General features: G+C 52.2%; 1 protein-coding gene across 2 annotated transcripts; it reads right to left on the reverse strand.

Annotated features, from left to right (window-relative positions):
• Window positions 1-3,133: 3,133 nt before the first annotated feature.
• Window positions 3,134-18,186, reverse strand: HEYL (hes related family bHLH transcription factor with YRPW motif like). 2 transcript variants are annotated; one of them, XM_044237896.1, is made up of 5 exons: window positions 18,070-18,186; window positions 11,657-11,723; window positions 10,537-10,620; window positions 9,216-9,297; window positions 3,134-6,121 (listed from the first exon to the last, which is right to left on the reverse strand). In XM_044237896.1, exons 1-5 carry the CDS (start codon window positions 18,147-18,149, stop codon window positions 5,448-5,450), a joined length of 987 nt encoding a protein of 328 aa, XP_044093831.1. In that variant the 5' UTR covers window positions 18,150-18,186; the 3' UTR covers window positions 3,134-5,447. The 2 variants fall into 2 exon arrangements, with proteins under 2 accessions (XP_044093831.1, XP_044093832.1); XM_044237897.1 differs by having other exon boundaries at window positions 11,657-11,719; window positions 18,070-18,086.
• Window positions 18,187-24,942: the final 6,756 nt, after the last annotated feature.

Genomic DNA, 24,942 nt, shown 5'->3' on the forward strand with positions numbered 1-24,942 from the left:
CCAATGGCCCTCCCAGGCTGGGTGGTAAGGGCCTAGCGATAGAGACAATATGTCAACATCCATTCATACCTATTGCAGAGAACAGGACTAAAATGCATTTCCCAGCCTCCTTTGCAGTGTGATGTGGCCAACCATCAAAGTTCTCACCTAGAGAAATGGATAGACATAGACATGCCACTCCTGGGTCTAGACTTTAAGACTGGTCATGCCTATACCAGGCTCTTGTTCCCTTCTTGCTGGCTTGAACCCATGGAGACCTCACTTCTACCCGGAAGGCACAATGCCCTAAGGGATGGTGAGGAATCAAGATGGAAAGAATCTGGGTTCTAGAATGCCTGCATTGAGCAGAGCTTCTGGCTGACTTGGAATATTCACCAGGCAGTTACATAAGAAATAAATAAGCTTCTGTTTTCTCTCATCCACTGAGTTATTTATTGCTGGGCGTCTTTGTTACAGCAGCCAAGCCTTATTTTCACTAGCACAGAGGAAAAAAGCATGGTGGGATGAAGGCTTCCCAGGCTAACATAATAGTCCAGCCCACCAGTCCTTAAAGCCTACCACTGAATGTCTTCCCCTTTGTAACAGGAGGCAGCTTGGGCAGGAAACAGTGTTCTGTACCAGTTTAGACTAAATCAGACAGATCTTCATTTTCATTTTGACTAGAACATTGATTAGTATTGTAAATTTTGGGTGCTTTCCCTAAAAAATTGTGTCAATTTCCTTTTTGGTAAAATGGGGGATAATAATGTTCTTGCTCCCAGGACTATAGGGAAGATTATAATGAGATAATGTCAAGGGCTCGCAATATTTACTGTTATTAATAGAATCAGCTGATACCCAGGCCTGATTTTTCCTACACTTTTTCCCCAGGAGGAAGGGAAGGAAGCTAATATCTTGAGTTTTCCACAAAGTCAAAAAATACTCAATGACCCTTGAATGAATTACAAATCCCCAAAGCTTTCAACACAAAATGTTTCTTAGACATCTACCATGGGTCAGGGACTAGGAGGGGCTTGGGGGACGGAGACATTCTTCTGGAAATTAATTTCTGCTTTGTTTCCCAGAAAGTATCAGTTCTTTTTAGGCTCACAAACTAGAGTCCAATTCACCTACTGAATGGAAATTTATGATGACTAGGAAATTTATGTTGGGAAAGAAATTCCAACTCTCCTTCACACCTCCTTATGGGATGTCTGGGCTATTGCACACAGGTTAAATCGTCGTCTCTGGGGCCTGGGCACTGATGTTTTTGAAAACATCTAAGTGTTTCCAATGAATAGGTAGACTTGAGTCTGGAAACTCCTTCTCCCAGTTACTACCCCAAGCAAGACTTTCTTAAATGGGTCCGACCTTGACATTTACCTTGGCATTCACCTGGAAAAACCTGCCATGGCTTCCATTGCCCAGAAGCTAAAGTCCAAACTCTGCATGGTGCCCAAGGTTTCCACCAATTTGGATCCAGTCTCTTTCCATTAATGACACCAATGGCTAAGACTGACTCCATGTTTCATATGTCCCAAGCCCTGGGCTGAGGGCTTTCTGTGTGCTACCCCATTTGATCTCCCCTAACTTCAGGAGACAGAGTCTTGGTTTAGTTGTCTCATCTGTAAAATGGGAACATTCCAAGAAAAGCGTCACCAACAGTGCCTGGTACATAGTTACCACTCAGCTTATAGCCATTACTGCCTCATCCCTATTTTATTGATGAGGAAATTGAGGTTTAGGGGTATTAAGTAACTTGCCCAAGACCACAACCCTGGTACATGACGGAGGTGAAGGCTGAACCCAGGAAGTCTGGCTTCAGTGCCCCGGCTCGCCTGCCTTTCCTTTGTCGCCAAAGGCCCATGCTCAACTTAGAATCAACTCACAGGGCAGCCCGTGATGTCTCCAGGTCTTTGCACAGAGGTTGCCTGTGCTGGTAGAATGCCTCCTCTGGTATACCTTCAGGAAGCCTTTCTCCCAGCTGTCCCCACCCCCGTGGCCACCACAGGCAGAGGCAGACATCCCCTCTGGGTCCCCTGAGCCATCTCAAGAGGCCCCACTCTCATCCCAGCACACCGTCGCCAGACAGAGGTCCCAGGCCTCGGGGCACCGGTATGCTCATCACCCCTGGCTCTCCCGCGCCTGGCCTGGCACAGAGCAGACCTCTGCAAATGTTTGTCAGATTGATCGCAAGCCAGATCCATCAGGGCAAGAGTGAAGAACAACACATGCTGGAGGGCCGTGTGCCTGTGCTCAGCTGACGGTGTGTGCTCCAGCGTGAGCGCACGCACACTTTTCTTTGGCCAGAGCCTCCTCACCATTTGCCAGAACTTCCAGTCCCTTGGCCCTGCCTCTCGCTCTGCTCTCCAGCCTTCCCGCAAAGTCGGCCAGTCGGGGGTCCGCCCCTCGAGGCCTTGTGTCATCCAGCAGCTTGAGTCTGGAAGATTCCTCACCTCCCCAGTTCATTTATTCAACAAATATTTGTTGAACACCAACTTAGAGCCAGGTACAGTGCTTGGCACTGGATCCAGGGCCGGGAGCAAGACACCCGTGGCCTCACGGAGCTTATGTGCTGGTGGGGGACACGGTCAACCAAGAAGTAAACACACACGGATGTGCGGATGCGTGATGGTAAGTGCCTCAGGGATGGAAAGAAGAGGGGACTTTGAGATAGATGCGCTAACTATTCAAGCACAGTAGTCAAGGAAGGCTTCTCTGAGGAGGTGAGTTTAAGCCAAGAGTATAAAGAGCTCAGCCATGCAAAAGGTAGGGGAAGGGCATTCGGGGCAAGGGAACCGTGTATGCCAAGTCCTAGAGATGGAGACAGGCCAGAATGTCTAGGAAATGACGGAAAGCCAGGGTGGCAGAAGCACAGCGAACGAGACTAGAATTGGCTGGAAGTGGCTGGTGGGATGAGAAGAGTGGTCTTTATCTTGGGTTTTACACCAGGGTTGGTGTGATATGATTTGCACGTTTAAAGCTCTCTCTGGTTGCCTTGAGAACTGAGTGACAAAGCAAGAGGGAACCAAGGTGACCTTGTGGAGGGTAGTGATCTGCGGACAGGTGAAGTGGCCAGATCAGGCAGATAGCCGTGGGCTCAGAGAGAAGTGGATGGACTCCAGAGATCTCAAGAAGAAGAATCTTTCAGAGGTTTTTAGAAGAACTGAAACAATTTTATTTGATGTCTGCTACAGCCCCAGCAAGGGGGTAGGAGTCGGGGACACCAGAAAGGCTTGGGAATAGAAACAGAAGATACAAGTTCTCAACCCCAAAAACGAATACACAGTCACCTTTCCCACCCGCCATCTCTTGGGGAAAATGAACCCAAGATCAACTCAGATGCTGAAAAGTTCTGGGCTGTTTCCAACTCATTCAGTGGTGTCAACAGATTCTTCTGCAATTGGGTCCTGGAAATGTGGGAATGGGTTTCCCATCTTCTCAGGTTATGAAGTTGTCAAAACTGCGGGACTGGAGCCCAGACCTGGTATCCTGGGAGCAGGGAGAGCCGTGGGGTGGGGGAGCTGGGGTGGAGAATGATTAGGAACAGCAGCCATTCTTCCCGCCCTCTATGACAAAGGTGAAGTCGGGCTCTGCCTTCTGCCACCTCCCCCTGGCCCCCTCTCCCAACTCCTGGCAGTCTGCTGACTTGCCCTGCCCTCCCTCTTTGTCTCCCTTAGGAGCCCTCCTGGCTGGTGACCCACTCCCTGAGATTCTGCCCTTACTCCCTGAGGCTGCACGTCTCAGACGCATCCAGAAACACAGAAATCTGAACGAACACTGAATATGTTAGCTCTTCGTGCCTCTTGGAGGAATTTGCGTTTTCAAAAGAGATTTCTGGGTCATTTAAATGATCTCTGCCCTCTGTCCCATTTCTCCAAAAGGGCCCTTTCACCAAGGTTTTAGCAAATTCTATGTCTGAGCCCAAGGATCTCCTCAATTTAGTCTCTGGGGTGGGTAGTCCCATCAAAGGGCGGGAGTGAAAGAATCTTCCCAGGGGGGACATTCGAAAGACGTATTTACCAACCAGCGCAAATAAGCACCAAGGAATTGCCGGCCGGAGGACGCCGTAGCCTCTGGTCAGCCTGGCACTGATCAGCGCAGGGTCCTGGGGGAAAGCCACACGGGGCAGGAGGGCATTTGGGAGCCCTCAAGGGAAGCAGATATTTGCCAGCAAGCACAGACGCGGCTCTACATTTCAACAACAGGTCTGGCAACACGGGTCCAGCTGAACGTCAGTCCCGTGTCTGCCCCGATCTTGTCTGATCTCTGCTGTTCCACTGGGAATGGGGGCCAGGCCATTTGCTCCCTCTGCTAGAGGACAAGTGGCCAGGGCTGGAGCTGGGTCATGAAACGGCCTCTGAGCAGAGCCAGCTGCATGGTATCCTGGGTGAACAGGATCTCAGGCCCTTGACCCACCATGTGACCTTGAAGGGCTGAACCGCCTCTGACTGTCCTTCCTCTCGCCCCTCCTTGCAGTTATTTTTGTCCAGCTTGACAGCCCTTGGCTGTCCCACAGTCTGGGCTCTGTGAGCCGGATGCAAACCAGGCAGCACAAACGTCTGGTACTGAATCCCAAGAGGGCTCCTCCTGGGGCGCCATCACATGGGAACGTGACCCTCCACACTGTGCACCCAACAGGGATCAGGCATCTGGAGGATGGTGAGGGTGTGAAAGGCAGGGAGCTTTTGTGTTCTCCACTCAAACCCGGCTCTTGTCTGGGAGTGCTGTCCCAGGCCTGCTGGTAAGGACCTCCTGTTTTGGAGTTTTACTGCTGCCCAGAAACCTCCCAGTCTCTATGTAGGGAACTGTGGCTTAGCTGGAGGGGAGGGGTCTGCAGTGGGACAGAATACCCGAGCAGGCCATGCTGGGCCCCTAACCCCCAGGCTTTGGCTGCGGTGGACGGGGGTTCCTGTCCTGTGGCCCACTGCAGTGGGGTAGATAGGGGCAGACGGGGGTTCCCCAGAGACCACTTTGTGTCCCCTGCTCTCTTACTGTCTCCGGAAGTGAGGCAGACACTATGTCCTAGCCCTGGGGTCCTGGGAAGGCTGAACCAGTCACTGCACAAGCTGGATTCTGAACTCTCTAGACTTAAGCAGCCGGCCTGAGGCTGTTGTGCCTTTTAGGGTCAAGCTTTGTTCCCAGACCTTAGATTCGTGCCTGCTGCTCTCTGTGTGCTGCGACAGGAAAGGGTCTGGGCAACGCTTGTTGGGGCCCTCCCAGGACTTATTTGTCCCAGGTAAGAAATGAGACCAGGCCTCTGAGATCAGAACAGCTCCAGGAGAGCTGGGTCGACAAGCTGGGATGGGCAGTGAGGAGGGGAGGTGGGCCAAAGGAGGAAGGGGCCTCTGATTGGTGAGGGAAATGCCATCACAGACAGGAGCCAGGTCAGGAAGCAGGGCAGAAGACAGCACTGTTTTTAGAGCTCCTGGAAAAAGAACCCTCCTTGCTCCTTGGGAGAAGCCAGCTCAGAAGGCCCCGATTTCAGTGATTTCAGAGACCCAGGAGTGGCAGGGCCCAGCTCCTCCTGGCCTCCCAGCTGCCCCTGGGGAAGAGGGTCTGGGGGCAGGAACAGCCACATAAGCAGGGGACCCCACAATGCCAGGAGGTACAGGGGAAGAAGATCGTAGAAGGGGTGTCGTGTGGCTGCTTCTGGCAGCCCTGATGCTGGGGGCTACAGGCAGGGGGGCAGCTGGTCTCTCCAAGGGACGGGCCCTCCGCATGGAAGATGCCCCTCGACTGGGCAGCAAATTCCTGCGGGCTGGCAGGATGGTGCCAGTGGCTCTGCGCACAGGAGCGTTTCGGAGGGCCTGGAGGGGGTAAGCGAGAGAGGGGGCGCTGGGCAGGATGGGACCGGGCACTCTTCCCAGGATAGTAAGCTGGTTGCTTGGGGCTGACAGCCCTGGACAACTATGGAAGAAGGACCAGGGCCAGGCAGGGAAGGCCAGGGGGCCAGCAGGCGTGGGAGAAGGCTCCATCTCGGCTGCATAGCTGTTGAGGTGCGAGAGAAGACGAATCCGGACGGGGTCTGCACGGCTGCTTGGCCCTTCCAGGACCCCCAGGTACCTGATGACCTCGGTGAGGCACTCCCGAAAACCGATGCTGCGGAAGTCCACTGCCAAGGCTCGGGCATCAAAGAATCCTGCAAAGTGAGGTATGGTGAGGGTGTGGGCCAGGCAAGGGCCAAGAGCAGATCCTGGGGTCAGGCCTGTGTGACCTTGCGCCTGCCACCTCACTCCTTTGAGACCCCGTCTCCACCTCCACAAAGTGGGAATAATCACCCCTATGTGGGGTAGAGGGGACGCACTCTGAGGATCCAATGAGTTCACTGAACTAGGAAGCATGATAAAACATGGAGTACCATTTTCATCGACATCTATGATGAATGCAGAGAAGAAACATGGTGACCAGGATAATGTCATTTAAGTGAATACTTGCCAGGCGTGAAAGGCCTGTGCCCATGGGAGGTGGCGGCAGCAGCCTTCGGGGCGGGTCAGTGGGGGGACTCCTCAGAGAAGGCAGTATAGTGTCATACCGTCGCCTGAGGTCTCTGGAGGCCAGGAGAGCTGAGTTCAAATACCAGCTCTGCCTCTTAACTAGTGGCTTGACTGTGGACGCGTCTCTTAATCTCTCTAAGCCTAAGTTTCCTTGGCTGTAAAATGGACATAGAGTAATACTTGCCGCACAGGGTCGTGCAGGTGGAATTAAATGCAACGGTGGACAGAAATCATCCCTGACTTCTAAGTTAGCCCTCATTTACACTTGACCCTCAAACAACACAGGGGTTAGGGGCATCGATCCTCCCCCAGCACAGTTGAACACCTGAGTAAACTTTTGACTCCCCACAAAACTACTAGTAATGAGAACTACCAGAGATCACTTTTTACTGTAATAGCAGTCTGGAAAGACGGACAGCTGAGGCACGATGATTCGTGCCACCTGCGGTCTTAAGCAGATACTTGGCAACACGTGAATTCATTGCAAGAGTAACAGGAGGCAGCTAGGAAATTATTCCTGGGGTATAGTATGTACATACAACAGTTAGCTCGATACAGTTACAATTCCACCGCATCTTTACGTCTACATCTCTCTGTGTTGCAAATGGCACTGTGTATGATCTGAAAGGATTTGTATGAGGAAGTTCCGCTAAATTTTAACTTCAGTAATAAATGTGTGTGTATATTAAGGTAGTAAGTGATAAAACAAACTTGTATCTTTGTTTACTTTATACATTCATGACACACCTAACTTTCTCTTAATTTTTTCAATATTTCGAACCTATGTGGTATGTGTGCCTTTTTTTTTTCCTAAACATTTGCAAATCTCCCAAAATGTTTCCACTTAGTGTAAAAACTCTGCATGTAAGTAGATCTGCACTATTCAAACCTGTGTTCAGGGCTCAACTGCATATGACTGTCCTGGCCCTTGCTGGCATGTGAGTTTGTGCCCTCGCCTGCAGGGTGGTCAGAAAAGCAGGACCTGACTCTGGTCCTCAGTGGCCACCGCCACCAGGCTGGGATCCTTACTCAGTCTGACTGGTTTCAGGGAGGTCTGACCAGGTGGCCTGGCCACGGAGGTATTCCGTTCTCACTGCCTTTCTACCTGCCCTTCTCTCAACCATCCTCCGTGCAAAGACAGACCAGCCTCAATAAGCACTGGCCTCATGACTCTAGTTGCAAACATCTGGTCCTTGGCTAATGGCTGAGGCTCCCACAGAGGGGCAGCTCTGCAGGAGACCGTGTTTGGAGTCAGGCCTCCTTGAGGGCAAGACCTTCCTAGGCTGTATACTTAGCTATGTGATTTTGAGTAAGTCCATTCAGTTTCTGCATTTGCTGTTCTTCTTCAGCTAACATATTCTGAGTTCTTATAAAGCATTCAATTCCCATTATCTGATTTAATCCTCAGAAAAATCCTATCATTCCTGTTCTAGAGATGAGAACACTGAGGCGCAGAGAAGTTAAATCACTGTCAAAGGTCATGAAGCTAGCAAGTAATAGAGCCAAATTCACAATCCATGGGATTTGAATCAATTCGATTCAGGATTCTAACCCAAATCCAGGGCTCTAAGCCAGTCCTGTCCTCCGTTAGCCCTTGGCCAGAGAAGGGGGATGCCAACAACCCCTAACCTCGAGATTCTTGTGAAAATCAAATGAGATAATATTGGTGAAAGCATTTTGAAATGATAAAATGCTGGCCAAAATATTAGTCACTATTTTTCTTTGAATTGGATACCCATAAATGTAGTTGGAGAGCTCTCCCCCACTGGTTGATTAGAATCAGAAGTGTTCGCTGTTAGCCATGCATTCCTTTGGCAGAAGTTCTCAAAGTGACCACCTGCATCAGGGTCATCGTGCGTGTTTGCTAAACATGCAAATTCCCAACCTCCAGGCCAGGCCACCTGGCTCAGCATCTCTGGGGTGTGGCCCGTAGCTGTCTGCCCCCAGAGGATACTGTGGCTCACTGAAGCTGGAGAAGCACCAGGCTGGGTCACTTGAAATGTGAATGACCCCTCCAAAGGTGGTCAAGCTAAGGTTTTAGGACTTAGGTCTTTGTGGCCCAGGTCTGCGGAGCTTTCAAGATTTCTCAGTTGTGAAATCGCCAAAATACATAGCGAGGCTTCATGCAGACAGAATTTCCATTTGTCCAGAAGTCTTTTTAAAGCCACTGTTCCGCGACTTCACAGTAATGGACAAGCCCAAAATAACAGCACGAGTTACATTTGGGTTCTACTACAATCCCACGACGGATCTTCAACTGTGAGCATGACCTATGGTCCCAGTGCTGCTAAGGACACCATAGGACCCCAGCACTAGCCCACAAGGCACACCAGTAAACAGTTGTGGGTTAACATCTCAGGCGGCCCCTCCCAAGGTTTCAACTGGGACCCCAGTAAGAAAGGGTTCATTCAGGCTAAGGTTTAAGGAGGGTAGGGGTTAAGGTGGGGAACCTGTAGGGACAGTCTGTGTAGATGAGCTCCTCCAAGGGCTAAGGCTGGAAGGAGCAGAGTTGAGGACAAGGTGGGGACCAATGGGGACGCTGACAGCAGAGAGGACAATGCTGAAAGGAGAGAGCCAGGCTTTGTGGCTGCTGTCCCTGGACCTGTTCCAGCCCCACCACAGACCGTGAGCTCCTTGAGGCCAGGGACCATGTCTACTCTGCTCACCAATGGATCTGCAGGACCTAGCCCCCAGATACGTGTTTCATGAATGACTCCCCAGAGAGAAGAGCAAGGGTACCTGTCCCACCAGTGGCATGGAGCATTTTCAAGTGGTCCACTGTCATCTGCAGGACCTCGGCCTTCTCCAGCTTGGAGGAGCCCTGTGTGCACAGAAGACAGAATGTGAAGGCCTCCCGCTGACCTCTCGCCCCCCTCCCTGTGGTCATCAGCCCTCACCGGCTCCAGGTCCCCATCTTCCTCCCACTCCACCACGGCCTGCAGGCAGCCTTCTGCTTTGGCCAAGGTTTCTAAAACGAACAGATTCTCTTCTGTTCCCGTTTCAGTCCACGTGCACCCCTGCACTGCCAAGCATCCTTCCCAAACCCCTCCTTCCCTTGACTTTTTCTGGCTTCTTCTACCTTGCTCTGCCTGTTCCCTTAAAATGGAGCTGTTCCCCAGTGGGCACTGGTTCCCTTTTCTCACTTGCACATTCTCCCCCGAAGGTCTCGTCAACCTCCATGGCTTGGCGCATCATCTGCAGAATCCCACTCCCATGTACCGACCGGCCTCCTAGACCAGCTTTCCTGGGAATCCAACTTTACATTTGCCATGCCCAAGATCTAGCTCACCCTCTTAGCCCCACAGCACTTCCTCTTCCCCTGTTCTTTCTCCTGAACAATGTTTGCTATGCCTCCAGAATCCCCTGGTCTCCTAAGGAAAATCTGAGGGTTAGACTCTCCCCATGAAATCCTGAGGGCAGGGACCAGGTATAGGTCATGGCTGGGCCTGTGAAAATTTCAGCAAACACCTCTGGAAAGATCGACTTGTTCTGACCAGCGTAAAGGAAGTCACATAACCCATGACCGTGCCTTGGAGTACAGGGTGGAGAACCTTTGAGACTGTCTGATTGATTTCTCCATCTGACTCCCTTCCCACTGCCACGCTCCTACCCCACACGGGCAGTGGCAGGGGCTCACACCCCAAGTAGCCTGCTCCGCTTTCAAACAGCTCTGGAACTGTCAGCAGTGCAGAGGGTGAGGGGGCTCTAGAGGCACACAGTTCTGTGGTCCAGTTCTGTTCTGTGACCTCCTAGGTATGTGATCAAGTGCAAGGTACTTCACCTCTCTGTGCCTCAGTTTCCTTATCTGTGTAACGGGCATAATCGTCTCTACCCTTTAAGATCATTTTGAGGATCCCTGTCAAGGGGTGATGGAAAGAAAGCCCCAACATTGGAGACACCAGAGTCAATATAAATTTCTATCCCCTTTTCTCCCTGGCTGATACCAGCAGGTGACAGGTATCAGCAAACGAGGCAGCAGCACGTCAAGGAGCTGCTGCCAATCAGTATGACATGCCATCTGCGTGGGGTTCCCTCTGGCACCAACAGGAATATCACATACCTGTTTCTCAAAGGCGGTGGGGACCAAGCGTCGCAGCTCAGAAAGGCTGCTGTTGATGCGGTCTCGGCGCCGTTTCTCTATGATCTAAAACACAATGACAGGAATTTACTCACAGGCACTTCGCCGGTTTCCAATGTGCTTTGAGGGACACTGACTCATATCTCCTCTCACAATACTTCTGTGAGGGAGGGAAATCTGTTCTTACTTAAGCGGGGAGGAAACCGAGGCTCAGGTTTCACTGCCTCAGAGGGGCAGTGACTTGCTTAAGGTCACACAGCGAGGCAGTGCAAAGCTGGGAGTGGAACTCCAATCTCTTGTCGCGGTCTGGAGGGCTGATGTTCAAAATGCTCAACCACAGGCACAGAAGGAGATTGACCCATCAGAACAGGGACATCAGCCACAGCCCCGCAGCAGGCCCCGGAGGGCTCCTGCCAGCCAAGGTTACCCTTCAGTTGCTGGGTGGTGAACAGGCATTGCTTCCGGCTGGGAGGGCCTCTCATTCACACAACCTCATTCTCACCTCCCCCTACTGGTAGCAGAATACTGATAGCAGGGCAGACATTATGACCCCCATTTTACAGATAAAGATGAGGACTGGAAGGAAGTGGTAGGCCTAAGTGAGTGGCAGGGCTGGTCTTTGCCCCATTCCCAGTCTTTGGATGCCCAGGGCAGAAGCACAGCTGCATCCTGAGGGCATAAGAGGGTGGGGGCTGGGATGAGGTGGCAGAGAGCCGGTCAGGGAGCCACCTTCTTCTGTTCCCCCACCCAGCACCCCGGGAGGAAATGAAAGTTCTGGTCTTGGATAGGAGAAGGGGAGGCCAGAATAAACAGTAAGGCCTAACTGCGTGTCAGGTGTCCTGAGTGTATTACATTAATTCATTTAATCTTCAAAATAGCCCTGTGAGGTAGGCACTCTCACTGGCCCAGTTACACAGCTGAAGAAATGAGGCAGGGAGAGGTTAGGGGGCTTGCCCAAAGTCTCTCTGCTAGCTCGGCAGAGCCAGGGTTGGCCTTCAGGCAGTCTGGATGGGGAGATGTTTCTGACCTGGGTTCTCCTGGCCAGGCCCTGGGGACTCAGGGCAAAGACTGGACCGGCAACTCTGCCCAGACAGACACTCACCCCTCTGCGTTTCTTCCTGGCTTGCATCTGCGAAGGGCTGGGGGTGGACAGCGGCCTGGCCATCTGGCTGCAGAAGAAGAGAAAGGCTGATTTTTCAGCGCTCAGGGACCATCTCCCTGACCCGGGCTGAACTCGAAGGAGGCAGGGATGTGGGCGGGCACTGCCCCCTCCGAGGCTGGTTGTGGTCTCCCCGGCAGCGGCCGAAGACTCCCAGGCTGGGAGGCGGCGCAGGGCAGGCGTGGGTGGGGGCCCATTGCTCCCCAGCCAAGTCGCCCCTGCGCTGGGTTTCGCCCCAGGGTCGCGCAAAGGCTGAGGTGGAGGTTGCGGGCGGGGGGTGCGGTGGTCGCTGGGCTCTGGGCCCGATCCGCTCGGCCTCGCCCCAGGCTCCTCGCCGCGGGCGTCGGGGAACTGCAGCGGGCCGCCGCGCTCCTGCAACCCGATCCCGGGCGGGGCGGGCGAGGGCACGGGCGGCGGCGGCGGCGGCGGCGGGGCCGGGCCGGCGGGTTGGGTTTCAGAGGGAGCCGCTGGGAAGAGCGTGGAAAGAGCAGATGCCGCCGCTTCCCACGGGCCGGGCGCGCCCGCCGCCCGCCGCCCGCCCTCCGCCCCGCCGGCAGCTGCCGCCTCCTCCCACGCAGCGCGGCCCGGGCGAGGGGGAGGCGGCATCTGGGTCACAGGCCCCCTCGGACTCTCGGGACGCTGCCCTGGCCTCCCCCGAAGGCTGCAACCCTGCATCGCGTCGGGTCGCCCCTCCGCAGGCCTGGCACAGGATGGATGTTTGCTCGCACCCCGGGGAGTCCCCATTGCCGGGAAGAGGTTCAGCAACGGCCCCCCACCCCGGGGGAGGGGGACGGCTTTCCTGCCGCGACTGACCGATATCTTCTCCAGCCCAACAGCTCGCCCCGCTAACGGTTTCCTGCTTCAGAGTCTCTCCCGGAACACAGGGGATTCGCGGGTTTGCACAGAGGGCCATTCATTTGGCCAACACCCCGAAGGTCCCATTCAGGTCCAGGGCTGGACTGGACACGGTCAGCCAGGCCCCAGCCGTCCAGACACTCCGCTCCCAGGGGGAGATGCCCTAGCAACAAATAACTTTAGACAAGGGGACTCCCCTGCCATTTCCAAATGCAAAATGCCACACATCTGAGCATGTACCCCTGAGCTTGGCTCTGCTCCACCACCACCCCTGTCTTCCCCAGGGGCCCCCATCTCAGCAAAGGCACCCCATCTCCCAGCTCTGTGAGGCCACCTGGCCACCACTACCTTTGATTCCTCTTCTGTCCTCACCCACCTCATCCAAAAATGCCCATTCCGTGTGAGATACATCTCTCCTCTGTCCTACTTATTTCCACTCCTGCTCAGAGGACAAAATCTGTCATCTGTCACCTGGACTGCTGCAAGAGACTATTGCTGGATCCCTTTGCACCCCTTTGACCCCCTACAAACAGGCCTAGTGATCATTTAAATACACATCTGATTTTGTCACTCTCTTAAAACTCCTCAGGGCCTTCCCAACGCTTTTAGGATCAAGGCTGTCATCTTCCAGGTGGCCCAGCTGGCTCTTGTCACCTCCTAGACTCAACCCTCCTTTGCTCTGTGTGCTGCAGCCTGTGAACGCTCTACTCCTCCTGTGGCTGCGCATACTGTTCCCCTAGCCTAGAATTCTCTGGTGCTCCCTGTCTCCCCACCTCCAAGCCTCAGCCTCTTGGCTAGTACCTTCTACTACTGTTCAGATCTCAACACAAATGCCACCTTCCCAGGGAGAGCCTTTTTTGCCATCCCTCCTCCCATTAGATAGCCGGTGATCTACCCTCTCCTATCATCCTGCATTCACAACATGGATGCCCATTTGTTGTTTTTTATGTATATGATTATTTGATTAATGTCTATCTCTCCAGCAAGTGCGTAGGCTTCCTGAGGTCACAAACCATGTCTGTCTCATTCACCATTGCAGGCCCTGTACCCAGCCAGTGCTTGGAGCACAGCAGAGCTCATGGTTGCATTCCCTCCTCCTGCCCCCATCTTTGGCATCACCAGGGACCAGAGAAGTGACACCATAAATGCTACCTCCCAGGCCTTTGTGGAATGGGGGCCTATGTGGCTCACCAGGAGGGTCCCAGCCCATGTAATTATCCTCTTGGCACGAGAGGCTAGATCATTTTCATCAAGTGCTCGAAGAAAGAAGGTTGCAGGAGAGTTCACATCAACAGTGATCAAATCCCCCTGCTATGTCCCTGGCTTTGTCCAGCTACATCTGGAAAAGGGCATCTTCCAAACATCTGGATGAGAAAGGCTGGTAAGCTCCTGGGAGGAATGGCCCAGCAAGCTAGGTCCAGGGCTCAGATGGCCAGATCCTGAGATCTGTAGGGCAGCTTGTTTACAAAGCTATGCTCAGGACAAGCCCCAAGAGCCAAGGGATACTAAAACATGACCTTTGTCTGCCCCCCCTCCCGACTGGATAAGGAGTCCCTAGGGGTATTGGGTTAGCACTGTGCACGTCACTGCCCCTCAGCCTGATCCCTCCTCAGGGACCATCTGTAGGAGGCTGGCACGCCCCTTGTAGGACACAATAGCTCTGCAATCCCTTTATCCACTCTCCTGGTCACTCATTCTCTGTAGTATTATCCCCTTCCCCAACTCCCATATCTCACAGGCAAACCTCACTTCACAGTTTTCTTGGCATCGCTACATATATTTCCCTCCTTTGAGCCTAACAAAAGCCCCATTTTACAGATGAGGATGCTGAGGCTTGGAGACCAAAGTCAGCTTGCCCAGCCTACGCAGCTGCTAAAGAGCAAAGCCAGCATGGGAATCCATGTCTTCTGGTTCCAAAATCAGCATTGTTTTCCGTCTTAATTCCTATTTCCTGTCTGTCTGAATAGCCCTCCAGTCCCCTTATCCTTAAAGCTCCCAAGAGCTCAACCAGAGCTCACTTCCAGGCTGTGATCTGGCCCTGACACTGGGGGGAGGTGTGAGAGCTTCTTGTCTGACAGTCTGAAAATAAGGCAGATTTTCACGGACCCAGAGAAGATATGCCGACCACCAAGATCTGCTCCAGGGACCTTCAGTGGTCCCTAGCCAGATTTCTGGGGAGGTCTCTCGGGGTGGGGTTGCGGGGGGAGCAGCATTCTAGGTGGTCTGGCTGCCAGTCCTGACTGCCTTCAGCACTCACCCTCAGGCCCCCTGGGGCACTCCCCCCCAAACCCTTACAGATAGATGACTCCACTCATTTTGCATTAACCAAAGGCAGAATCATGATATCCCCAGTGAAGGGTTTTCAGGAGCGCTGAGCCCACTTGCAAATCTGAGAGGGGAAGGGTCTGTTCCAGGCCACACAGCAAATTAGAGGAAATTCCAGAACTGGAGCCAAGTCTCCTGGCTTTTAAGCCAGTGCTCTTCCCAGTGTACCCCGTTTTGCCACCCCCTCCTCCACCATGTGTGTCCCATAGCCAGTACTCCTTGTTCTAGACAGTACTTCAACATTCACTTGTCTCCTTTATTGCACAACGGCCCTGTGAATTAAATCTTACTGGGGCTATTTCGCATTAGGAAAAATAATCATTTGATAGATGGAGTGACAGAGACACAAAGAGTTAAGAATCATGCCCAGCAGGTTGCCTGGGTGGCTCAGTGGTTAAAGCCTCTTCCTTCAGCTCAGGTCATGATCCCAGGGCCCTGGGATGGAGCCCTGCGTGGGCTCTCTGCTCAGCCTCCTCTCCCTCTGCCTGCCTCTCTGCCTACTTGTGATCTCTGTCTGTCAAATAAATAAATAAAATTAAAAAAAAAGAAAAGAATCATGCCCAGCAAATCATCAGGCTCCTGATCTTTTCATTAGGCCAAGCTGCCTTGTGGACATGGCAGCTTCCAATTGAATGGTGACCCCTTCTAGAGCAGCCTTTGTTGGAAGTTACCTTGGGCTATATCAGGGAGCTGTGCAGTTTAGGAACATTACCTCATCAAAGCCCCCTCCCCCCCACCCCATGAGGTAGGTATTAGCTTCCCTGTGCTGTAAGGAAGAAAATCTGAAGTCCAGAAATGCCCATGTTAATGGTGGTGAGAATCAAACTCAGGTCTGACATCAAAGGCCACCATGTGCCTTAAATCATGTAAGAAAGATCCACAGGCCCCGACCCAGTGCCTGATATATGACAGGTGTTCACTGACTGTTCACAGAGGGGGAGGGGAGAGAGAAGCTGTACTCTCCTTTGGGACCCAGCATGTGTCAGTGGAGTTGGGGGGGGGTGGGGATTGCTGGGTTCAGATAGGAGATCTGTGGGTGTTTTTCTCATATGGGACAAGATGCCACCACCAGGCAGACGCCCACAGTAACAATGGAATACACCCTATTTCTTATTCTCACGTCTTCAAGTGTGGGGGATTTGCACCCTGCCTCTGACCCCAGGGACACTGGCTGCCCCAGTCTTGTGGCCCTTGCCACTGTTTATCTGGCTCTCTTTGTACATGAAGCTCTTCTTCTCTGAGAGTTCCCCGAGGGCAGAGGCTTAGCAGGATACATCTGGGCCCCCCACGCCCAGCCCAGGGTCTGGGCCACAGCAGGCATCGTTCAGCACACCCTGAATTGAAGCATTGATGTCTGCTGGGGGGAGGGCCCTTTGGTGAGTGCTACAAAGAGGGGTCTATAAGTCAGCCTCTGCCAGATGTCCAACTGCTTTCTCTGCTCTGAGAGGGTCTGCTCCTTTAAGAATCTAGACAGTCTCTAACTAAAAAGGCTCTGGCTAAAAAGACAAAATGCCGTGTAGGAAAAATCTGCCCACTGATCCTTTATGCCATTGCCTCAATGCCACCACCTTCAAGAAGCCCTCCCTGATCCCTCTGTGTAAGTGACCTCTCCCTGCTTGGGTGCCCTCACAGCCCACAGTCTGTCTCTCCTTCCATCTTCCATTCTGTCCATGGTCTTTATGTGACCTGGCAGGTCACTGGCCAAAATGCAAATTCTTGGAAGAAAGAGCCAGCTCTCTGGCATCAATTTCATGCCTCTGATTCATGAAGACCCAGTGACATTGAATTTGAGAACCCCCTCCACTACCACCACATGGTGCTGGGCCCTTCCCCTGCTCCTAGCAGGCCCAGACTCAGAGAATTGCTTCTCTAAATAGCAATTTCTGCTAAACAGTTTAAGAATGCTAATAAGTAGCATAGGAAATTGTATTTTATATATCCCCAAACCCAATTAATGTACAGGATTCAAGGGGGATATCTATTACTTTACGTCCTGTTATAAGCTACAAATACTTGGAAACTGGTAACATTTTACTAGGATTTGTGATTGAGGTAGGATCTCCTGGTCTCAGAAAACTGAAGTCACTGAAATGATAAAGTCTGCTCAAAAACATCCCTAAGGATGAACTGAATCCCCCTTTCAAATTGTTCTAGAGAGTCAGGTTTGGATGAGTCAGGAGAGATCAGATAGCCCCCCTCCCTTTCCCACTCCATATCTTCCTTTTATTTTCTTGATGAGGAAACAGGCTCAGAAAGAGAAAGCAACAGCCCAAGGTCACATGGTGAGTGGGTGGCAGATTTGGGTCTGCAGACTCCCACTTGGTTCCTGCTGCTCTTTCAGGGCTCTGGGCATCACATGTTGGGTGCGTGACACGAATTAAACATTTGCTATGTGCTAAGCCCTCTGCTAAGCCCGTGACATACATGCATCATCTTATTTGATCTTCCCAGTAAACCTGGGATCGGTTCTGTTATTTACACCCATTCCACCGATGAGGAAACTGAAGCTTAGATTGTTCACAGAACTGGGGAAAGTGGAAAGGCGCTGGTGGAGTTCGTTCCACAGGTTTGAAGCAAGTCAGAATATTTACCAGGAGCTGAGAGGCATTGGCAGCAGGGTGTGCATTAGAAAGAGTGTTGGAATTGGAATCTAGGCCCCTGCACTGGCAAGTCAGCTATTATTTTCTTCGGTACCAAAACCTTCATTCCAAAGTACAGTTTGCTCAAGGGAAGGAGATCTTTCCCCGCTGCGAGCCTTTTGTGTACTAGATGGAAAGTGCACCCAAGCTAGGGTAGAAAAGAGAAAATATGGCTATTCTGCCTACTCAGCTGGGTGTGGAACGATGAGGGTTTCCTAAGATCTTCAGGGAAAACTCCTCTCCAATAGCTTCAACCTGGCACTTCTACAGAAAGACTATCACCAACTGGGCATGAAACCCCAGAGCTGAACTCCACTTCCATCCCGGCACCCTGGGCCTCAAATGCAGAGGATCCAGACACTCGTGCGTGTCACGGCCCACGCTGCACACGTGCCCCCACTCGCACCTCCCCCCCCCCAACACACACACCTGCGGGCCTTCGCCCACACCTGCGTCTCCGGAGGCCGTATGGAGAGAGAGTCCTAAGGCCCGCTGAACCCGTCCAGGCACTCCCAGTATCCCCATCCCGGCCCTCACCTCAACTCGCCCTCGCGGCCCACGTCGATGGGTCCGTCGGACTCGCTGTCAGACCCGCTCGGCTCCCTGGGCCGCTTCATGGCAAGCAAAGGCTCTGGGTTTCCGAGCGACAGTGCCCGCTCCCCGCCGGGAAGTCGGGCCCCGCCCCCGGCCCCGCCCCGCCCCGCCCCGGCCCGGCCCCGCCCCGGCCCCGGCCCCGCCGCCCTTTCCCAGGGCCCTCTCCTGCGCCGCAGCCCCGGCGCCCCGGCGCCCCCTCGCCCCCGCGGTGACGCGCAGGCCGAGCCGTGGGAAGGCCCCGGGCGGTCACCGCCCCCTCCGACGGCTGGGAGGTCCGGCTCTGCTCCGCCGCCCTGGCCGCGGCGCGCTGGGTGGCCTTGGGCAGGTGCCCTTGGAGGCCCACCTCCGGGGAACCCGGGGGTCCTCGTCTGTCCCTGGTTCACCAGGGGCGCTGCGGGCCTCTGGGGGCGCCCCCTCCGGGATGCCCCAGTTTCTACAAGGGTCGAGCCCATCGGCTCCTGCCTCCTGGGGTTCTGGGAAGAGTCAGACACATCGGGTTTGGTGAGGTTGGTGGGGGTGGCTGTGGTGTGATGCTTGACAAGAACCCTCTGGCAGCTTTTCCCATAGGGGTCCAAGGCATGTGGAATGTGTGTGTGTCGGGGCGGGGCGGGAGGGAGGCTCCAGCATGAGCGAGGCGGCTGTCATCTCCCATAAGAGACGGCTGAAGTTGTGGCTGTACCGGGGCTCTGGCCAAGAGAACTGGACCGGTTGGTGGGGGTGGTGGGTGTCCCTGGGAATCAGTTCCCAGTTACCAGAGGCCAAGAGCACCAGGAGAGGTCTCCATTCCCAAAGCTGTGGCAGGGCCTCAAAAAAGAAGGTGGAGAAGTACTCTTCAGCCTCCCTTCCTGAGTCCCCCCACACAACCAGAGCCAACTGTTCACTCAGTAGGGACTCCAGCTGAGAAGGGAGACTCAAGGAAGATTCTCAGGGATTCACCAGCCATCCTTATGGCCCAGTGCCTCAGGGGAGCTCCCAAGGCTCAGAAGGAGGCAGAAAGGGAACAGCCTACAAGGTGGACTTCAAGGAAGGCAGGGAGGAAGAGACGGGAGTGTCTTGTGGTGCATCAGACCCCAGAGAAGTCTCTTTCCTTCACCGGCCCTGGAGAACACAGAGGAAGCCACCCCTCTGCTTGGGTCATCTGAGCATACCTGCACTTTCCAGACCTGCTTGCGGACCCTTGATTACAGTAGTGGGCAATAACGTCCCTGTGCCCCCTTCCACACATGTCCACGGACACATGGACAAGTACACGTTCACACACACTCTGAGACATGGGTAGTAGTAGTAGTCAGAACCTACACGCAGTGCTTTCTCAGAAGGAAAAAACTATACAAAGTAATAAAGCCTAATGGTTTGGTCCTGGAACCCAGTTGTCTTGACTAGTGGTCACCCCAGCCACACCTATGGACTCTTACCCCAGATGCCCTTAGCGCTCACACACCTTCTGTGGGCACACACCAGTGGAGTGTAAATCGCAACCAACATAGAAGTGGCATGATCCACGCACTGTGCATTCCCTGGAAAGGCAGAGATCAGAGATGCCACGAGGTACCTGCCCCTGTGTAGGGACTCCAACTGCAAGGCCTGGCAGTGTCGTGGATTTGCAGGGGAAGGTGAAGGGCTCTTTTGTGCGCATGTTCATGTGAGATGCCCCAGGTCATCAAAATGGGATGCACAGTGAAACAGGGGGTCTGGAGCTCAGGAAAGAGGTCTATTTAAATCTGGAAGTCACTAGGTAATAGGTGGCACCTAAAATTACAGGTGTAGATGGATTACCCAGAGAGAAAGTGTGGATGGAAATAGAAGAGGGGTCTAGCTAAATAGTTTTATTACACCTGAAACTGTTTTGTAAGTATTAATTCATTTAATTCTGGACAGCTCTATAAAGTAGTAATATTATGTCATCCCCACTTTAAAATAGGAAACGAAGACCCTGAGAGGTAGAGTAACTCTATACCTGAAAGGGACAGGGAGTGCCTGGGTGGCTCAGTGGGTTAAAGCCTTTGCCTTCAGCTTGGGTCATGATCCCAGAGTCCTGGGATCGAGCCCCACTCCGAGCTCTCTGCTCCGTGGGAAGCCTGCTTCCTCCTCTCTCTCTCTCTGCCTTCCTCTCTGCCTACTTGTGATCTCTGTCTGTCAAATAAATAAATAAAATCTTTAAAAATGAAATAAAATGGACAGGGAGTAGGGGCACCTGGGTGGCTCAGTTGGTTGAGCATCTGACTCTTGATTTCAGCACAGGTTATGATCTCAAGGTTCTGGGATAGAGCCACTGCATCAGACAGTGGGTTGTCTGTTTTGAGACTTTTTCTCTCTCCCTCTGCCCCTCTCTCTGCTTGCATTCTCTCTCTCTCTCTCGCAAATAAATTTAAAAAAAATTTTTTTAAATGGACAGGGAATTAAATGGAAGGGCTGGAATTCAACAAGACAACTGGGTTCCAGGACCAAACCATTAGGCTTTATTACTTTGTATAGTTTTTAAACGTTAGACTCTCTTATCTAGTACTAAGCCTAGAACTACGCCATCAATATGATAGCCATGAGATACATGTAGCTACTAGGCAGTTGAAACGTGGCTGGTCTAAATTACTGTGTGCAGTAAGTGTGAAGTACATACCAGAACTGAAAGAGAGAGAGAGAGAGAAGAAAGGAAGGTAGAAAGGAAAGAAGGAAAGAATCTCATTTGTGTCTTTACTATTGATTAATATGTTAAGATGATAATATTTTGCACATATTGGACTAAAAAAATTAAACTTAACTTCGCTTTTATTTTTAGTTTTTTTTTACGATTTTATTTATTTTTGTGAGAGAGAGAGCGTGAGCACAAGCAGGGGGCAGGGAGGGGCAGAGGGAGAAGCAGACTCCCCACTGAGCAGGGAGCCTGATATGGGACTCAGTGGTGTGGTCATGACCTGAGCCAAAGGCAGATGCTTAACTGACTGAGCCACCCAGGCACCCCTAGCTGTTGTTGTTGTTGTTTGTTTGTTTTTAAATTTGGCTACTAGAAAAATTTATGCAACTGTCATTACATTTCTTTGGATCATGCTAATCTAGTGCAGGGTTACTTAACCTCAGCTCCTTTGGGGCTGGAAATTTCTTTTTTGCTTTTGGGCTTTTTTTTTTTTTAAGATCTTACTAATTTAGGGCGCCTGGGTGGCTCAGTGGGTTAAGCCGCTGCCTTCGGCTCAGGTCATGATCTCAGGGTCCTGGGATCGAGTCCCGCATCGGGCTCTCTGCTCAGCAGGGAGCCTGCTTCCTCCTCTCTCTCTCTGCCTGCCTCTCTGCCTACTTGTGATCTCTCTCTGTCAAATAAATAAATAAAATCTTTAAAAAAAAAAAGAAAAGAAAAGAAAAGAAAACGGTAGTCTTTCTACCGTTTAAAAAAAAAAAGATCTTACTAATTTATTTTTGAGGGAGAGTGTGTGCTGAGTGGGAGGAGGGGCAGAGGGAGAAACAACTCCCCACTGAGCAGGGTGCCCTTGGGGGGACTCAGTCCCAGGACCCCGAGATCATGACCTGAGCTGAAAGCAGATGCTTAACCGACTGAGCCACCCAGGTGTCCCTGGGGCTGGGAAATTCTTTCTTGTGTGGAGCTGTTCTGTGCATTGTAGGATGGTTAGCAGCATCCCTGCCTTTTACTCTCTAAGTGCCAGTAACACCTGCCCCACTTAAAAATGTCCCTGGGTTGTAGGAAACGTCTCCTAGAGGAAAAAGCACCACTGGCCCAGGGAAACCCCAACACTAGGCGTTGAGTAGGAGAGGAGAGAGCTGCCAGAAGAGACTGAGAGGGAGCAGCCAGGAAGGTGGAGGAGAGCCAAGTGGGGTGTTACAGCAGCCAGAAGGGTGTTTCAAGTCCTCAGTCAAGCTCCTTTAAAGTGTCAGTAGATCATGTCCCTTACTGCTCAAAACTATCCATAGGTTTGCCATCACATTCGGAATAGAATCCCAAGTGCCAGCTGTGGTCTCTATCTAGGGTAACTATGTAACTTATCATCTAAAGCTGGGGCGCCCTTGAGAGGGGAAAGGAGGCAATAGTAATAACTATGGCAGGACATCCCAAGGCTTCCAGATGTGGAGGGTCATCCTAAGTGCTGGCGCCTGTCCCAGCCTTGCTCACTCAGCGCGAGATCCTTCTTGCCGTTCCACCAATATTTATGTTTTTTGCTATCACACGGCTTTATATTTACTGTTCCCTCTACCTGGACCCCTCGTCCTCCAGATCCCAGATCACCTCGCTCCATGCAGGGCGTCCCTCAGATCTGCCATCCTCAGAGAGGACCCTCCCCTCCTCCCATCTAAAATAGCCACCAATCCCCTGGTCACTCTGTGTTCCCTCCCTCACTTCGTCTTCCTTTATTGCATCTACAAATATCGCTGACGTTATATTATGTATGTGGATATATTTTTTTATTGTCCATGTCCTCAATCAGAAGATAAACTCATCGAGGGTAGAGATCTGTCGCTTTTGTTTCCTGCTGACTCTCCAGCGCCCAGCACAGTGCCTGGCACGTAGTGGGTGTGCGGTGAATAAAAACTGGCTGGCAGAAGAGTAAGCTAGGACAATGGCTGGAGGGAGACGTGAAATTCAGCGTTTGTTTGCTTTTGCTTTTGTTTTGTTTAAAGACGGGAAAGAGTGGGGTCTGGATCCACTAGCAAGGACTTCTACTACAAAAAGGCTTCCATCTTGAAGTTCCTGGGGTTAGGAGTCATTTTTGTTGTTCACAACCATGTCCTTTCATGTCCCCAGCTTTAGATGATAAAGAAAGTGCCCAGCACGTAGTGGGCATTCTAAAATATTAATAAAATAGGGGTGCCTGCGAGGCTCAGTGGGTTAAAGCCTCTGCCTTTGGCTCTGGTCATGATCCCACAGTCCTGGGATTGAGTCCCATATTGGGCTCTCTGCCCAGAGGGGAGCCTGCTTCCTCCTCTCGCTGCCTGCTCTGCCTCTCTGCCTACTTGTGATCTCTGTCTGTCAAATAAATAAATAAAATCTAAAATAAATAAATAAATAAAAATAAAATATTTATAAAATAAATAAATGAAATAATAGTGATGATGATAATAACAAAATTCTATTGCACTCACCATTTTACTGTACTAAGTATTTTGACATCTATTAACTCATTTAAACCTCACCACAATCCTATAATAGAGGTTATTATGACTATCTATTATAGTCCCATTTCACTGAGGCATAGGGAAGTTAAGTAACTCCCCCAAGGTCACATAGCTAGTGGGTGGTTGAGCTGGGATTCTACCCAAGCAGGTTGGCACCATCCACGTTGGTCATCTCTGTGTCCTGCCTTAGCGTGGGGTAGACCAAGCACAAGATTCCTGCATTCGGCCACGCAATGGGGACTGGGTTTGGGGGGGAAGAGAGGGAACAAACCCAAATGATGCTTGATTCCTGTCTGGGTACTTGAGGAGATGAAGGTGACGGGCACCAAGGGGAACACAGAAGAAGGGGAGAAGTTCAGTGTCGCCTTGTTCTTTCTGAGACCCATGAATACCCAGGAGTAGAACCCAGCGAGGGGTCTGGACTGGAGTAAAGACTGGGGACTGGTAGCTGAAGCCGTGGGGCACAGGATCTCGTGTAAAGCAAGAGGGAAAAGACCCAGGATAGAAGCCTGGGGAACAACAGCCAGAGAAACTCCAGGAAGATGGAGGGAAAATAGGGAAGAATGGAGAGCCAGGGGTCGCGGCCAGAGAGGACCAAGGACAAGTGCTTGGTCACCAGTGCTGGGACTCAGAGAGGAAGATGAGCAGTCACAAGGTCACAGAGGCCTTGGCATGAGTGGAGGAGGCAAGAAAGGGGCCAGGATGAGGAAGTGTCTGAGGGAGGCAGAAGCAGTCTTAAAGAAGAGGCAGGTCAATGAAAGCGCCCCACAGGGCCTCAGGAGGAATTTGCTTGCTGATGGGGGAAGGGGGGTCAGAGCAGGCAGAAGAGCGAGCCCTTCTGGGGCTCAGAGAGAGGCAGAGAGGGGACTTCTGTTCTCCCCATTTTCCCTGTCCTCCTACTCCAGAGCTGAGTGAGCAGGGAGATTTTCAGAGGCAGATTTCAGCTTCAGCTCAGTGTCTGGTCCCCACTCTGGGTCACCCCATCTCCTCTTGTGCTGGTACTCAGATTCCTGAACGCTCACGGCCCAGGCTCCAAATAGTTGGGTTTCACGATACCTCTGCTGGGCCAGGCACTGAGCCTCTGACTGTTGGCTAGCGACGGTATCTGAGGGGTCCTACAGGAAAGGATGGCTGGCACAGAGGTGCTCGGGGTGGTGGTTGGGAATTACTAGCTGTGCAGTAATTTCCGTCAGTCTCTGTATGTCCCAGAGGCGGGACCCAGGTCAGGTCTGCTCACCGTCATCTCCCCTAGCACCTACCGAGGGCCTAGCAGTGTCTGGCACTTAGTAGGTGTTTGATAAATATTGGCTGAGTGTCTAGCGATGGAGAGGGGCACTGGGGGGCTCTGTGGAGGAGTCCTTGTGGGCACTCTCCTGAGCCAGGGCCTGGGGGGAGGGCTGGAGCTCCTGGGGGTCACTCCATCTTCCCTCTGTAGGGCCTTGCCCCTCCTTTTGTGTCTGACCTTTCTGCACCTTGGTTTTCTTATCTGTAAAATAAGCTGATAACAAAGCTGTTCACTCCATAGGCTGGTTGTGAGGGTTAAATGAGGTAAGGGGCATAGAGCAGTGCCTGGTGTTCAGGATGAAAGTTGGAAATATTAGCATTTGGGCTAAGCCTCTGTCTCCGTGCATTCTCTCCCTGGGAGATTCATCTGCTTCTGTGGTTTTACCTCCTATAAGCCAACGGTTCCCAGATTTA

Source organism: Neovison vison, chromosome 2 (assembly GCF_020171115.1).
Source record: "Neovison vison isolate M4711 chromosome 2, ASM_NN_V1, whole genome shotgun sequence".
NCBI classification, from domain to species: Eukaryota; Metazoa; Chordata; class Mammalia; order Carnivora; family Mustelidae; genus Neogale; species Neogale vison.

What these genes read in the sequence shown, in the direction of transcription:
- HEYL (XM_044237896.1), bottom strand. Translation starts at nt 18,149, where the DNA reads ATGAAGCGGCCCAGGGAGCCGAGCGGGTCTGACAGCGAGTCCGACGGA. An exon ending in GGCCGCGAGGGCGAGTTGAG is followed by an intron (nt 11,724 to 18,069) that starts GTGAGGGCCGGG and finishes CTTCTTCTGCAG; the next exon opens with CCAGATGGCCAGGCCGCTGT. An exon ending in CCATGCCACTGGTGGGACAG is followed by an intron (nt 6,122 to 9,215) that starts GTACCCTTGCTC and finishes CTCACTTTGCAG; the next exon opens with GATTCTTTGATGCCCGAGCC.